This window comes from Gadus morhua, chromosome 18 (genome assembly GCF_902167405.1).
Source record: "Gadus morhua chromosome 18, gadMor3.0, whole genome shotgun sequence".
In the NCBI taxonomy this organism is placed as follows: Eukaryota; Metazoa; Chordata; class Actinopteri; order Gadiformes; family Gadidae; genus Gadus; species Gadus morhua.
In genome coordinates this window covers 6188705-6203889 of record NC_044065.1, presented here as the reverse complement: position 1 = coordinate 6203889, position 15185 = coordinate 6188705, and the positions used below count along the sequence as shown (strand labels likewise).

The following is a 15185-nucleotide window of genomic DNA, read 5'->3' as shown; positions in this document are numbered from 1 at the left end:
CTGGACTATATTGTGTAAGGCAGCAGGTATTTCCGTTTTGCGAAAAAACAACATTAAATTATTCACAAAAAGGTTGACCTTTGATGGCTCAAGCCTGCAAATAAATCCGTTTGTTCAATCACAATCCTTTATCCTTTGCCCTAGTCTCTATGGTCACTGTACAAGTTGTACTACATCGTTATGGTACACGGTTAACATCCTGTAATGGCATTTCGTCTTTGTAACAAATGACTAATGTTCATTATAACTGACACTGTGGAGCATGATGGATCCATGTCAACGCCCGTGGTGGTCCATTTGAAACCCCCCCACTCCGGCAGCCAGAGCAGAGAACGAAGTGTGGATCACCCCGAGCAGGAGATCAGGCTCCATGCTGCGAGGGGTTACCTCGGTGGCGGCCGCCTTCGTAAAGGTCTGTCGATCTAGAGCCACATAGGGGGGGGGGGGCGAGCGGTGAGCCGGCAGCACCTCTCCCAGGTGCTTAAACGTGACATGTTATACCCCCGGGTGTGAGTGTGATTAGCCTTTACAAGTGTCAGCCTAGATGTACCCTGGATAGATTAGTCCACCTGCCTACCCAGTGGACTGTAGCAAACGTTGCTCATGTATCCGTCACACATCTAGGTGGACACGCCCACTTATGATGTCCGAAAGAGGCCGGTTTTTAAAAATGGCTTGTAACGGCTAATCACACTCACACCTGGGGTTATTATGTCACGTTTACGTAAGTAAGACCTTCGCAGACTGAGTCACGGCTCTGGACAAAATGGCTAGTCGGTTGTAATTAGGGCCCAGCAGGCCGGCCCAGCAGGAAACTATGAATCACAATTAGCCCAGAAAAACGTTGATGTTGTTGTTGTTGTATTTGACCCCTGGTGTCATTAAGTCAGACAAACTGAGACACTAGCGTGATTAAAGAGGCCGCCTGCTGTTGTCTCAGCAGGAGGTCCTGGAGTATCACAAGAGAAAGAGTAACTGGAGCAAAGAGGAGAGGAGAGCGAGGAGGAGAGGTGAGCGAGGAGGAGACAGGAGGAGAGGTGAGTGAGGAGGAGAGGTGAGCGAGGAGGAGAGGTGAGTGAGGAGGAGAGGTGAGCGAGGAGGAGACAGGAGGAGAGGTGAGTGAGGAGGAGAGGTGAGTGAGGAGGAGAGGTGAGCGAGGAGGAGACAGGAGGAGAGGTGAGCGAGGAGGAGAGGTGAGCGAGGAGGAGACAAGAGGGGAGGTGAGCGAGGAGGAGACAAGAGGGGAGGGGAGCGAGGAGGAGACAAGAGGAGAGGTGAGCGAGGAGGAGACAGGAGGAGAGGTGAGCGAGGAGGAGAGGTGAGCGAGGAGGAGACAGGAGGAGAGGGGAGCGAGGAGGAGACAGGAGGAGAGGGGAGCGAGGAGGAGAGGTGAGCGAGGAGGAGACAAGAGGGGAGGTGAGCGAGGAGGAGACAAGAGGGGAGGGGAGCGAGGAGGAGACAAGAGGAGAGGTGAGCGAGGAGGAGACAGGAGGAGAGGTGAGCGAGGAGGAGAGGTGAGCGAGGAGGAGACAGGAGGAGAGGGGAGCGAGGAGGAGAGGTGAGCGAGGAGGAGACAGGAGGGGAGGTGAGCGAGGAGGAGACAGGAGGGGAGGGGAGCGAGGAGGAGACAGGAGAGGAGGTGAGCGAGGAGGGGAGGGAAGCGAGGAGGAGACAGGAGGGGAGGGGAGCGAGGAGGAGAGGTGAGCGAGGAGGAGGTCAGAGTTCCGACTAATGTTAAACAACACAGCGTTTAGGAAGTGAGGGAGGAGGAGGAGGATGTGGCGTCTACTAGTGAGCAGACGAGTTTAAGAGATGGGACTGTGAGGCAGGGTGAATAGGATAGGATGACGATAGGTAGACTGTGGACATCTAACCACAATGTAACCTAAGCACTATCCTGGGTAGTTATTTATTAAAACACACACACACACACACACACACACACACACACACACACACACACACACACACACACACACACACACACACACACACACACACAAGGTCAAATCAAGCTGAACAAAAGACCCGGATTCTATTGGTCTTATCTATATTTTGTAAAGTTCTGCTCTGTTCTCCCTTCCCTGTCTTGCAGCTATTCCATCGACATGCGGGATCACACAGAGCATAATTAGCCAACGTCCATTGATGAAGGATCAAAGAGGCCGGGTCCTCAGGCACAAAGTCAATCCCCCAGTGACCCCCAGGTCAGCAGCACTCAGGATCACAGCTCATTGTTTTAAGGTCAGTCCAACGATCACTCTGAAAGACAGCAGACTAGATTCCGTGAGGCTTCACTACGGCATATCCTCGCCTGCTCCCCTCAGCAGATCCTCCTCAGCTTGTTGTGGTGTTTTGCGTTGTGTTGTGTTGTTTGTTGAGGTGTTTGTCATTGTGTTGGTCGTGGTGTTTGTCATTATGTTTGTCATTGTGTTTGTTCCGGTGTTGGTCATTGTGTTTGTTCCGTAACCCGCTGAGTGCCAGAGCTGCTAGCGTGCACGTTGTGAAGGACACATTAGATCATTCAGCTGCAGCTTTTAAACAGTGCTGCAGTCATCGCAGAGCCCACCCTGTCCTTTCTCCTCCACGCGTCGACGTTCTCGCCGGTTCTGAGCGTTAGATTGTCGTGTCAGACCCAAACCCTTAAAACCACACGACCGCAATATAACAGTATCAACATCTCCTTTGAAGCTCACGAGAAGAGACCATGTTATTCCTCTGCCACATGTATCGTCCTTCAACTGAATGCCAGCGATGCCCCATGGGGCCACACTTTGTTGTTGAATTTTCCAGAATATTTGGGAGGAAGAGATCGAAGAATTTCACGAATCGACAGACCTTGAAGAATAAAGTTCATGAAGGCTGAGGGCATCCGAAAACCTCAGACGATGGTCGTGGTGTGAAAAACCAACCTCTTACTTTCCTTATAGAAAAACCATCAAAGACAACCCGGGCAAAGCCAGACAAATTGAAAAACTGCAATTAGTCTGGATCCTCCTTTTCGATTTCCAAGGGGTTGTCAATGACAGGAGCAGAGCAAAATAACTCTTGACTCGATCGGAGAGCCCTACGAGCAAACCTACACGAAACAGGCGACCCGGCACTGAGCCACGGAAGGAATGCAGCAGACAATAGCCTTAAGCAGAGAGAGCTGTGATTGTGTACCATCGACACGTCTGTGAAACAGTGTTGCCATAAATATTTGGAAGGTTTTTAAAATACCATCGTTTTTTTTTATTCTGTCTCGATAGCAGAATAAACAGACCATTGTACATAAGTTGCAGTCATCTTTGTTATTGTTGTAGTCATGCAGTCATCGTACTTATTCCCGACACATATTAGATAAATGGTTGTGATTGGAGAGCATATAAAAACATGATCTAGCGAGATTTGACTGGTTCCCCGGCTAATCACAGACGCTCATGAAAATGGTTTTCTTAGGAAAAGCTGTTGTACAAGTGCATCATCCATTCCCCTCTATTTTCATTCTGTCAACCCCCCCCCCCCCTTTTGTTTGGAAGTTTCAAGACCCATTTTTTCTAAGAAGCCCTCCACACAATAGAAATGTCTCCAATGGCATTTAGAAAAAGGGCATGTCCTATCCGAGGAACAGCGCATGCATTAATCAACTGAAATGGGAACCCCAATCCTCATTCAAGGCTATTCAGAGAATTCCCAAGAAGAAAAGTATCCAGTAGGGAGATGGTGATTCATTTGGAGAGAGACAACTGACTAAACATCCTTAATGCCAAGACAACATTCCCAATAGATCCCAGCAGAAGGGTCCAGAACAGCCAGAGCAAATCCCTTCTAGATTGATCCCTGTGGACTTTAAGAGGCTCAATACCAATAAATCAGCAGGCATCATGGCAATCAGCACACATAACAAATAGATAAAGATATTAATCCACCCTTATTAGGATTAATGATGTTATGTTTTGTTATTTATTTGGGAGGTTTATCTTAATCATACGTTTTGTGATTTAATTTGTTTTACAGTTTATTAAATGTTGTTAATTCTTTCAATTGTTTCACTGTGAAAAACATGCTGCCTCCTATCCATTAGTAATGAACTGAAGGTATGTGTGACAATACGCCCTGTCTCTAACTTCAATAACTGGCAGTTGTTTCCCTCACACCATCATATTACACAACTTACTATTAATTACAATCCCCCTTATTCAATAACCTAAATAGCTTCATCAAAAGACTTAATCTCACCTTTTCCAAATGCCTTTCTAGCCAAATCCTGGTATAATTGTTGTGTTAAGAAGAACATATTTGGGTGCATGTGTGTGGATGGTGGTTGGTTGAGGCAGCCTCACCTGGCCTGAGTCAGACTGATTGGACTGTATGGGGCTGAGAGAGGCTGTACACCTGTTGTGCATTGAGAAATGAATGTGCACAGGTTAAACCAGCCACAATCACCACACACACACACACACACACACACACACACACACACACACACACACACACACACACACACACACACACACACGTGTCATGTGTCACGTAGCATTCTCTGCCAACCTTAAAAAAATCAGCCATCAACCACACAAACACACACACACACACACACACACACACACACACACACACACACACACACACACACACACACACACACACACACACACACACACACACACACACTCCAAATGTATTATTATCACATTGTTCTGTTTTGTTGATATCCTCTGTGTTTCACAGCAATCCTCTGGCCAAATCAATTAGTGTCACCGTTTTGTTTGTGTAAATCATTCGGTTCCCCTGCGTCATTAAGCCGCTGTACGCTGGCGACAGCGGTCTCGTGTTGAACCGAGTGAGTCACACGTGTGACAGACAGCAACCAAACTTAGAAGCTCAGAGGTACTGCAGCCAGCGTAAAAGCGTCGACACAAGTGTTTCTCTGTTGTCTGGACGAATCCCGAGGGCGCAGGCTGCGGACCGAAGTAGCGAGACGTCGAGTCACTGCGGGATACGAGTTCTAAATTGTTTTGGGAAACACCGCAGTGTTTGGGAGCATAGAAGCACGTGTCTGGTGACCTCAATCACGCAAGGTGTTTGGGGTTCTATTCAGTTTAAAACACGGATGTCTCATAATGTCACCATGGTAACAAACAAGCAATGCACGCAAAGATGTCCTTGATGATATCATGATGGACACATAAGCACAGATTTGGAAGGCAAACGTGAGCCAACAGAAATAAACAAAACGTCTTCCTGTCATTTTCTCTAAAGGCTCCTCTAAACTGGATAGCTAAACACAATAACAAACTTATTTCTGCATAATCATCTCCATTCGCAATGGCAACAAAGGACAATAGACAATGATAATAAATGCAGAAAGAAAACAACAGAGAGAAAGAACAATATCCTCAGACTGCTTTAGAAGACATATATTATGCATTCAATAAGCTTCAAACCAGATAACAAATAGGCCTACGTGGAAATCCTCAGGAAGAGAAACACAGATGTGCGATGCTTTTATGTAACTGTGGCCAGAGAATCTCCTGTGGTAAGAGAAAGGCTCCGTCTGATACGATCCATGAACGCAGGCACCCAGCGGCTCTCAGAGAGAAAGACGCATGCAGGGCCCGCATTCCATTGTCTGGGCCCGTATTCCATTCCACTCAGCTGCCCTGCCCTCCTTGAGTTGGAGGAATCTCTGTTCCCTCTGAGACGCACTTCATCACTACTTAGGGCCCTTCTCCCTCTGCTGTTACTCATGCAGCCGTTGTGAGTTTGTGCGGTTGTGCAATGGGAACTTAGTAAATGGAAGGGATGGGTCATGTTTTTCATTATAATTAAGACTCATCATTATTTCCAACTGTCTATTTGTTTATCTATTGGTGCATTAATTCGTCCATTAATTCATCTAAGCATCCATCCATCCATCCACCCATAAATGAATGAATCCATCCAGCTATTCATTCATTCATTTATCGATCCATCCATCAATTAGTCCATTCACCAACCCCACCTGGCACTGAGATAAACAAAGATCTATCCGGACACCCCTCTGGACCACAACATTCCCCAGATCGAAGCGAATGAATGGCTGGATGGAGTCATTAATCGATGGAAGGATGCTAAGATGTATGCTGCATGGGTGAATTAATGGACAGGCACCGCGGTCAGGGCAAAGAGAGAGAGAGAGAGAGAGAGAGAGAGAGAGAGAGAGAGAGAGAGAGAGAGAGAGAGAGAGAGAGAGAGAGAGAGAGAGAGAGAGAGAGAGAGAGAGAGAGAGAGAGAGAGAGAGAGAGAGAGAGAGAGAGAGAGATGACATAAATTTTGAAGAAGAAAGAGGGCTATATAGTCATGGAGAGAGAGGCAGATCTACAGTTTGAGAGGGAATGGAGAGAGATGAGAGAGAGAGAGAGAGAGAGAGAGAGAGAGAGAGAGAGAGAGAGAGAGAGAGAGAGAGAGAGAGAGAGAGAGAGAGAGAGAGAGAGAGAGAGAGAGAGAGAGAGAGAGAGAGAGAGAGAGCCTCTGAGGTTAACCAATAAGCAGTGGGTTCAGAAAGAATAAGAATACACTTTTTGATCCGTGAAACAGTATTACTGACTTGTTTCATTTAAAATATAAACCTAAACTGCTATAGCCTACATCTAACTAGAAGTATACATATTTAACAAATTGTGGTCTAATAACCAGCCATATTATTTAAGGAACCATATTAAGGAATGCTAACATTGTTATTTGCGGACATAGCTGACCTAAAGCGATGAAAGTTCTCCCGTTCAGATGTAACATCTCACACGATGAAAGAGGATCGTCACAGAGATGCTGCTTCATTTAATTTATTTGTTTCTGAATTAAACATGTCTTGCTTTGATCTTGTAACGTGTTGATGAAATATAATCAAGTTCATATTGAACACATTATTTCTACAGTTAGCCTATGTTAGCCTTGAAGTCTGTTTTAACCCGTCAAGTGGCATTCTGTTAATTAATACAAAAAACATGAAAGCAATTGATCCTATCCAAATTGAGCTGGAATCCCAACTCCTTATCAAGGCCCTTGAAAAAATCGCTTAAGGCTATATTGGGTAGCCTATTTCTAAATATTATTGTAGGCTACTCTTCAAAACTGAAATCAGAGATCTGGTGGGGGGATGGCTGATCTAATTTGTGACTATAAACCTGTACGTATGTATTTAACATGAAAGGAAAAATCAACCCAAACAAAATAGATTCTATAAAGTAAACTATGTGCAGTCACATCTTAAATATTACGTTAAAGACCTGGCTCCTCAGTCTTCCATATCAGAAATATCCGTGCGTAAAAGTACGATATAGTTCAACCCATCATAAACGTATACAAACTAGACTATGGCTTAAAGGACGTTATAAGTCAAATTAAGCTTCGGCTCTATTAATAGCCTATTCAATATTCAAGCTTTCCATCAACAGGGCGCCTGCAATTGTTGACATTTTTCAATAACAAAAAAAAAAGAAATCACTTTATTTTTGGGGGGGGGAGACGGAGTCATGCGTTTAATCTCGCTCCTTGCTGCTAAAGCACCCTTGAATATGCAAATATGCAAACACCCATGAACAGTAAAATCATAATTCATTCGCAATAAAGTATAGTGATCGGCTCCGGTGACGTCACAGACAGCCCAGAGCGCACGGGCGGCGCGCGCACGGAGAGAACAGAGAACCAACCCGCGCGTCAAGGAGACACGACCTGTGCGCCGCCCGGTTGCTGTTGTCCGACAGCCGGTCGCTCCCCTAAACTGACCCATGAACACAAACATAACAACCGGCGTTCATTCCGCGACGCGATGAACAACAGATCGATCAACCTGATCGGCCGTCCTGCGACGCGGGAAAGCAGCGGCGGTGGCGGTGGCGGTGGGAGCGCGGGAAGTGTGACGGATCACGAACTTGCGATCACCTCCACGTTCGGGACGCTCCTCTCTATGGTGTACCTCATCGGGGTGTCGGGGAACGTGTACACCCTGGTGGTTATGTGCCACTCCATCCGCTTCGCCACCTCCATGTACATCTCCATCATCAACCTCGCGCTCGCGGACCTGCTGTACCTCTCCACCATCCCCTTCGTGGTGTCCACCTACTTCCTCAAGGACTGGTACTTCGGGGACGTGGGATGTCGCATCCTGCTCAGCCTGGACCTGCTCACCATGCACGCCAGCATCTTCACACTCACGGTGATGTGCACGGAGCGCTACCTGGCCGTCACCAAGCCGCTGGACACGGTGCGTCGCTCCAAGAGCTACCGCAAGGCGCTGGCGTGGGGCGTGTGGCTCCTCTCGCTGTTCCTCACCGTGCCCATGATGGTGATGGTCACGCAGACCACCAAGGACACGCCGGACGGGGGCGTGAAGAGGATGTGCGCGCCCACCTGGGCTCCGCTGGCCTACAAGGTGTACGTGACGGTGCTGTTCGGCACAAGCATCATGGCCCCCGGGCTGGTCATCGGCTATCTGTACATCAAGCTGGCGCGCACCTACCTGGAGTCCCAGCGCAACTCCGTCATCAGCAACGGCGGGAAGCGCTCCCCCAAGCAGAAGGTTCTGATCATGATCTTCACCATCGTCCTGGTGTTCTGGGCCTGCTTCCTGCCCTTCTGGATCTGGCAGCTGCTGCCCCTCTACCACACCAAGCCCCTGCGGCTGGCGTCCCAGACGCACACCTGCATCAACTACCTGGTGGCCAGCCTCACCTACTCCAACAGCTGCATCAACCCCTTCCTCTACACGCTGCTCACCAAGAACTACCGGGAGTACCTGAAGAACCGCCACAAGAGCTTCTACCGCTACACGTCGTCCTTCAAGCAGCGGCCGCCCAGCCTTTACTCGTGGGGCAAGTCGGCGTCTTCCAGCAACCAGTTCGAGCTGAACTCGGAGACCCTGGTGATGGGGACCTTTAGGTGACAGTGAGCCGGGGACAAGGTGAATGAACAGCGAGCTAGAGGAACGGCAGCAGGTAAATAGATAGTTCATGGTGCCGTTGATTGGCTGGATAGTTACTTTGAAACGACTTATTTGTGTGTTTTATTTTCTATATCAAACTTGTGGACCTGCTGACCTGATGCATAATGGTTGACTTACGTGGTTCAGAGTGCAGCTCGTTTTAAGTAAGTTCCATTTAAGCTTTATAACAACTGCTTCGGCGACTCCTCCTCACCATAACCCGACCTCAATCACTTTCTATTAACCCCGAGAACCCTGACGTCCTGCACAACTGCGTGATGTTCCTGTAATGCGTCCAAAAGGAGCGCATATTAAAGATAGCAGATAGCAGTTAACCGGTCTGAGAAGTGATAACTTACTTACTGATTATTACAATAGAAGCCACTTTCATCCAAATTAACTTTGATAGAATTAAATAAAAAAATGCTATAAAAAATGTTTGAATTAAAAAACAAGGACGCCTGTCAGACAGAGGATGACATTGGGGATCAAACCCAGTACCTTTCCTTCCCTAGTAGCCACAGCACCATCCAACCCCCCCCCCCCCCCCCCCCCCCCCCCCCCCGCCCTCTAACCTCAGGACAAAATGGACTAAACGATTAGCCACCCCATCATTCTGCTTTCCAGTTTATTATTTACAACGTCTGATTAACTCCGAGGGACAAAATGTCCTGCCCACTGAAACGTGTGACATTACTGCCGCAGTGAATCAGCAGAATAGAGTGTGAGCGTTAATTAAGTGACATTTAATTTCTTTTTAGCGCGCTGCCAGGGGACCTTTATTTGGGGGTCGGCCCCAGCGGAGGGCCGTTCACCTAGTGTTGTTTTGGCCGACCTTCCGACAGGCGGAACATCACAACGCCTCACGGTTCAGGTAGACGGGCCCCTGGGCCCCTCTAACAGCAGCATCTGCTGGGCTGACGCTGAAGCTAATTGTTGCTAATCCGCTGACCTGTTGAGAAAACTGGACCTTCCCTAGCGTCTGCTCACACACACATCACAAGGCAGCTTCACATTTCCCCTAAAGTGTTAGCGACAGGGGCCCTAAAGACTAAAGATGACTCAGTACACAGCATATATGACTGAGACAGGGGCCCGAAAGATTAAAGGTACATATAGCATGCATGCACTGAGAGAAGGGCTCCTAAGGCTAAAGCTGACACAGTACACAGTACATAAAGATGCATATATGACTGAGATAGGGGCCTGAAAGACTAAAGAGGAAACCTTAATATTTATGACTGAGACAGGGGCCCCAAACAGCAAAGATGACACAGTATATAGCATATCCTCTTGGGATAAAACTGCTCAACACTTTTAATTTCTAACCTTCGGGATGTTTTATGTTTTGTAACCCGAAGAAAATTAGATGTTAAAAAAAACTCTCAGGATGACCACATAGCCATACACTCACCTCCTTCCCACTGATTAATCTCTTGACTGTCATATCTTTTTAACTTCTAGGAGATGTGCATGGTGGGAAGGCGCTGTCTCAGGTGTGCCGTACCTGCAGGCTCTGTGTGAGTCTGGGACTTCAAACATACGTTCATTTGGGTCAATCACATCACAGGGGTCCAGAAAATACTAAAACCAAAAGCAATGTCATGGAATACCCTAAATAGTCCGCTATTAATCCCCATCCTCTGAACGAGGGTGAACGGGGTTCCATCAGCGCTGAGACGGGGGAGGTGGAGCAGCACTTTGACACTTATCACCGGCTCGTCGCTGCCTGCTTTCCCCAGACAAAGGGAAAGATGCGACTTAGGCGATCGTTGGATAGTGGAGCTGGTTCACCAGACAGGACCGGGGAAATTTCACGCTTTGAACGCTGCCTCACATGGGGGTCTTCAAAGTGTCCCCGATCCTTTCTTGCGATGTAGAGGACGTACCTCCAGGGATAGTCTCATGCGGGGCAGAATGGGACTTTGTGTCGATGGAAATGGACCGGTGACCGTGGTCAGCGCTCTGATGGTCCATAACGGGTGGTTTCGTGGCATTCAGACCCTGCAGGAGTGTACTGGTCTCGGAGCCAGGGGGATTCGCCTGTTGTTACCATTTCTCCTGCCTTCACTAGAACCTCTGTCCCCAGTCTCAGTTGTACCGATTCCCCCAGCGAGCAGGTATCGTGAGCGAGCCAGCACCACGTCGAACAGTATATATAATAGCATAAGCACCTTTAAGCGTCTTTTGGAATCAATTCTCAACGTGCTGCGGTTGTTCCTGACCTGAATGGGGAGCAGTGCTCGAGTTGAACGCTCTTCAGCGGAGACAGCAGCATTTCCCTCTGACAGTGTCGGTAACGGGTGTTTTAGTGACGCCGGGAGAGTTACGGAGGCTTAATCACCCAGACGGTGTGATCCGTAAGCACAGGTTGTGTTGAGGGGGAGAATCCGTCAGTGAGTCGGATAGCATCTGGGACGGGAGGCTAGTGGGCTCTGCAGACGGCTCTGGCTAATAGCCCCGCTGAATGTCAGAGCCGAGCATAATGGAACTGTTCAATTAGTCAGGTGGTTGAGATTAATTACCCAGAAGCACCGTATCAGGGGAGGGTTTCTTGCTGAGCGCCTCGGCCGAGACGTCCTAGTTTTTTCCAATTAGCTCTAGAATGAGCGATCGTTAAACTTGTCTGTGTTTATTATGGCTAACTAGGTCAGAACCGGCACCAGTTTGCAGATTAATAGGAGGATGACCGAAACTATTACTGCCCCTCATCCACAGCATAAAATATTATTTATCACAGTGGACTTTTAGAGTTTTGCCTTATATATTTTAAGTTCCATGTATTAGGCCTGGAAATCGCGGCCTTATCACAACCTCCTCCATTTTGGAAGAATAGGAGCGTTGGAATGTTTGTGTTGGAAGTAGTCTTTCTTTGGTCGTTCCTTAGTCATTAATCGCGATATGACTTGTCATTTTGGGAGGACATTGTTGTGTTTGAAACTATCATAGCTTTTCCCATGTGAAACGTGGCAAAAAGTAATTATTCATATGCCTGGGTAACAGTTTATTTATATAGTATATTGATGTATTTTCTCTTGAGTCCTCTCAATATGGTGGACTATTGACCACAGAATATCCCAGGATTCATTCTGATGTACAAGCCCATGTACAAGCATATACACATATACAGGACTACATCCTTAGTGTATGAGCAATACTGACAGCAATATATATTGTTTCTCTATCATCTGATAAATGTACTTCTTGTAAGTTGCTATGGATAAAAGAATCAGCTAAAATGTAAATATAGCAGTCACTGGACGGGCATTTTGTAGGTTCTTGTTTTGAACAGTGTGTATGAGACGTTTGTATTCTTAATCATGGTGTTCGTGTCAGGCCCTCCATGGAAGTTATTCCAGGGAGAAATTCAGATTGATAAAGCCATGATGTTGGCCTGCAGGGTAGAATCACAAGTTGTTCCGTTGTTCCTGTGTTGAGATCCTTGCTTCATGTTTCTGTAGTTCAAACACCGGTCAACCGGTCACCATCTGGTGAATTCTGCAAACGGAATCCACAAATCCCATCTGTTAACCTTGCCCACTACTTCTATAAGTATAATATTTTCTTCCAAACAAGCATGTACTTAAAAAAAAGTCTGTGAAAAACTGTCCTCAAATTCATGCTATCGAGTAAGGAACTCGATAGCATGAATTTGAGGATCGTCCCTCACAGACTTCAGGATCTTCCCAAGACTTTTGGACCTTCGCAGGCGGTAAACCAAACACTCGGCTCGAGCAGAATGTTTTTTGACAACTTTAGACACAAAGCGAACTGAAAGTGGAGAGCCTACGTGGAGCTGTGAACAGGAGCAGCTGGACAGAGCTGTGCCAACATGCGAGCGCATCCTGCTGAAACCGGCTTTGTTGATCTCACCTCCTCCCCGCGAGCTGTGCTGACAGAACCCGGCCAGCCCCACGCTCGGTGCTCAGCCTCGATTAACAGAATTTATACCGATTATTGTCTCTGTGTTTACTGGCTGCCAACACACGTCTTCCTTGGCGCTCCTGAATGAAACCCATCCGAAGGACGAGTTGCCTTTGAGCCGCCCCTCTGTGTATTGGCTGGATGTGGAGTTAATTATACCTTGCTGTCAGCACAGTTAATTTAGCAAAATTTTCCAGGACACTGTGGGTAGCGCCGAATGCGTTCCCGCTCCGTTTGATCAGGGGATGGGTCAAGTTTCACTGCTGGTTCTGCATTGTAATTTTTTCATTTGATTTGATTTGATTGAACTGTTATTAAACCAGGTTGGGTAAACATCTATTTTACAAGGGAGACCTGGCCCGCCCCAACCATCACGACACCTGAAGGTAGAATGCTGGCCGAAGCAGGTCCGACATGGTCGTAAAAAACGTACTCCGACGACTTGGCCCGGGGTCGGCTGTCTCTGTTAAGGGCGATGTGCAAGCAGACTGAGAGCCTTAGGCACCTTGGACAGAGACATAGGAGGAGAGAAACACTGGACCATCAGCACCAACGCTGCAGAATTAGTTGCTGAGCTTCCAGATAAAAACCCTGATGAAAACAAGTCACCAGTACGGCTCTTTCAGACTCCTCGTTTGTGATTAGCTCTAGAGGCAGGCAGCTCATAATTGCAATTAGCGTTTCATGTTTTAATCAGCTTCCAAAATGTTCACCAGCTCTGACTCTGACCGAGAGAGTCAGATTCAGCTCTGAGAGACTGAGCTGAATCTGACTCTCTCGGTCAGAGTCGGTGCTGAATGTGACTCTCTCGGTCAGAATCAGAGCTGGTGACCGAGAGCTGGTGACTATCATATGACCGAGAGAGTCAGAGCTGAATCTGACTCTTTCGGACGGAGCTGGTGGTTTCCAAGCAGTGGTCCAGGTTTGTTTGTTCTGTCATGAAAGAGCTCCTCAGAGAACTGAGTCATCTCTTCCTAAAACGCTGTGAATTCTCCCAGGTGCAGCAACATCAGGTCATTATTTCAAAAGAGCTGCTTCATCTCAATGAGATCTCCTGAAAAAATAAAGGTGGAATTAAAAATAATGCTTATTTATCACATTCAGGATGTTATCCCTGACGAATCTGCCTTCCTCTCATCATCAATAATTGGTGTGATTCTATTACAGTCACTCAGGGACATGTCATGTAACAATCCTCGCTTAATATAATATAATAAGGACACCCTGTTGTTTTGTACCACAGCAAAAGACTTGGTTTGACACAACTCCAGTGACAACACAATTGTGTTCAGTGTGTCAAGTAAACACTTTTCGGATTTCAAGTGTTTATCTTGCACCACTCCGACCGGTAACACTTGGTAGAAGTGTGCAAGATGCGTGCCACTGGGTTAGTATTAATAATTAAAGATGATTGACGCCCATGTGGGTTTTTTGTCTACGGAAGTATGGGGAAAATAAAACCAAGTGTGGGAAGGACATGCCGCACTCCTGGAATAAGTTGGGCCTTGACAGCGTATTGAATTAGAAATCCAACTGAAGTTTTTAAAAGGGCACCGGGCACAGCCAGCGTAGTTCAATCGGCCATTTCGATTTTGCAGAACCCAATGGCCTTTTGAAACGCAAACCTGTTAGGTGTGTGAGATTGGTCAAGTCATCAAAGTTTAAAACGAGACCTCCCTGCGTGTGGGACTGATTGCGTTTGCTCGCCCAAACTGTGCCAGACTCAGCACCATGTTTAGTCATCGAGAACAAAAAAAATATGCAGGCAGCTGGTATCTGCAGCCTGCAGGTGCCAGGAACAGACACCTCTTTAACGTATTTAGCTCATTTCCTAGCGAGACTGCTTGTCATCAGACTAACAATACAGGTGGTAACATAGCTGTTTATTCAATAAATAGGAGGACTCACACACAAGAGAGTAGCTGATGTGCCTGTATGCCTTAATTTGCACAGCTTATAGGTTACATAAAGCATAAATATTCATAAACCAATAACCCGCCACTGGCTAGTAAAAAAACAGTTTTCAGAGAGACTTTTCCCTACCTGGCCTGCTATAATTTCCTCAATCTTATGTTAATAAGACTTATTTTTAACAGCAGTTCAAAGTATGTTTTTTTAATGCTTTTTTTAGGGCATTTAAGAACACAATTTCTTACCTTTGTGTACACGCACCATGAAAGAAAATCGTCTTTTAATTATAAACAAAACGATTGATTTTAATTTTCTAGACTTCCATAACAAATTAGGGAATGCATTAGATCCAGCATTATAAACACATCTGTAAAAATATAAGAGAAAGAAGTACGAAGAGACGAGC

The 15185-nt window shown here is 46.8% G+C and overlaps 1 protein-coding gene across 1 annotated transcript; it reads left to right on the top strand.

The window, feature by feature from the left end:
• The first annotated feature begins 7664 nt into the window (after positions 1-7664).
• Positions 7665-8995, top strand: LOC115530723 (urotensin-2 receptor). Its single transcript, XM_030339442.1, has one exon. The coding sequence runs from the start codon at positions 7793-7795 to the stop codon at positions 8903-8905; it is 1113 nt and encodes a 370-aa protein (XP_030195302.1). The 5' UTR covers positions 7665-7792; the 3' UTR covers positions 8906-8995.
• The last annotated feature ends 6190 nt before the right edge of the window (positions 8996-15185 follow it).

What these genes read in the sequence shown, in the direction of transcription:
- LOC115530723 (XM_030339442.1), top strand. Translation starts at nt 7,793, where the DNA reads ATGAACAACAGATCGATCAACCTGATCGGCCGTCCTGCGACGCGGGAA.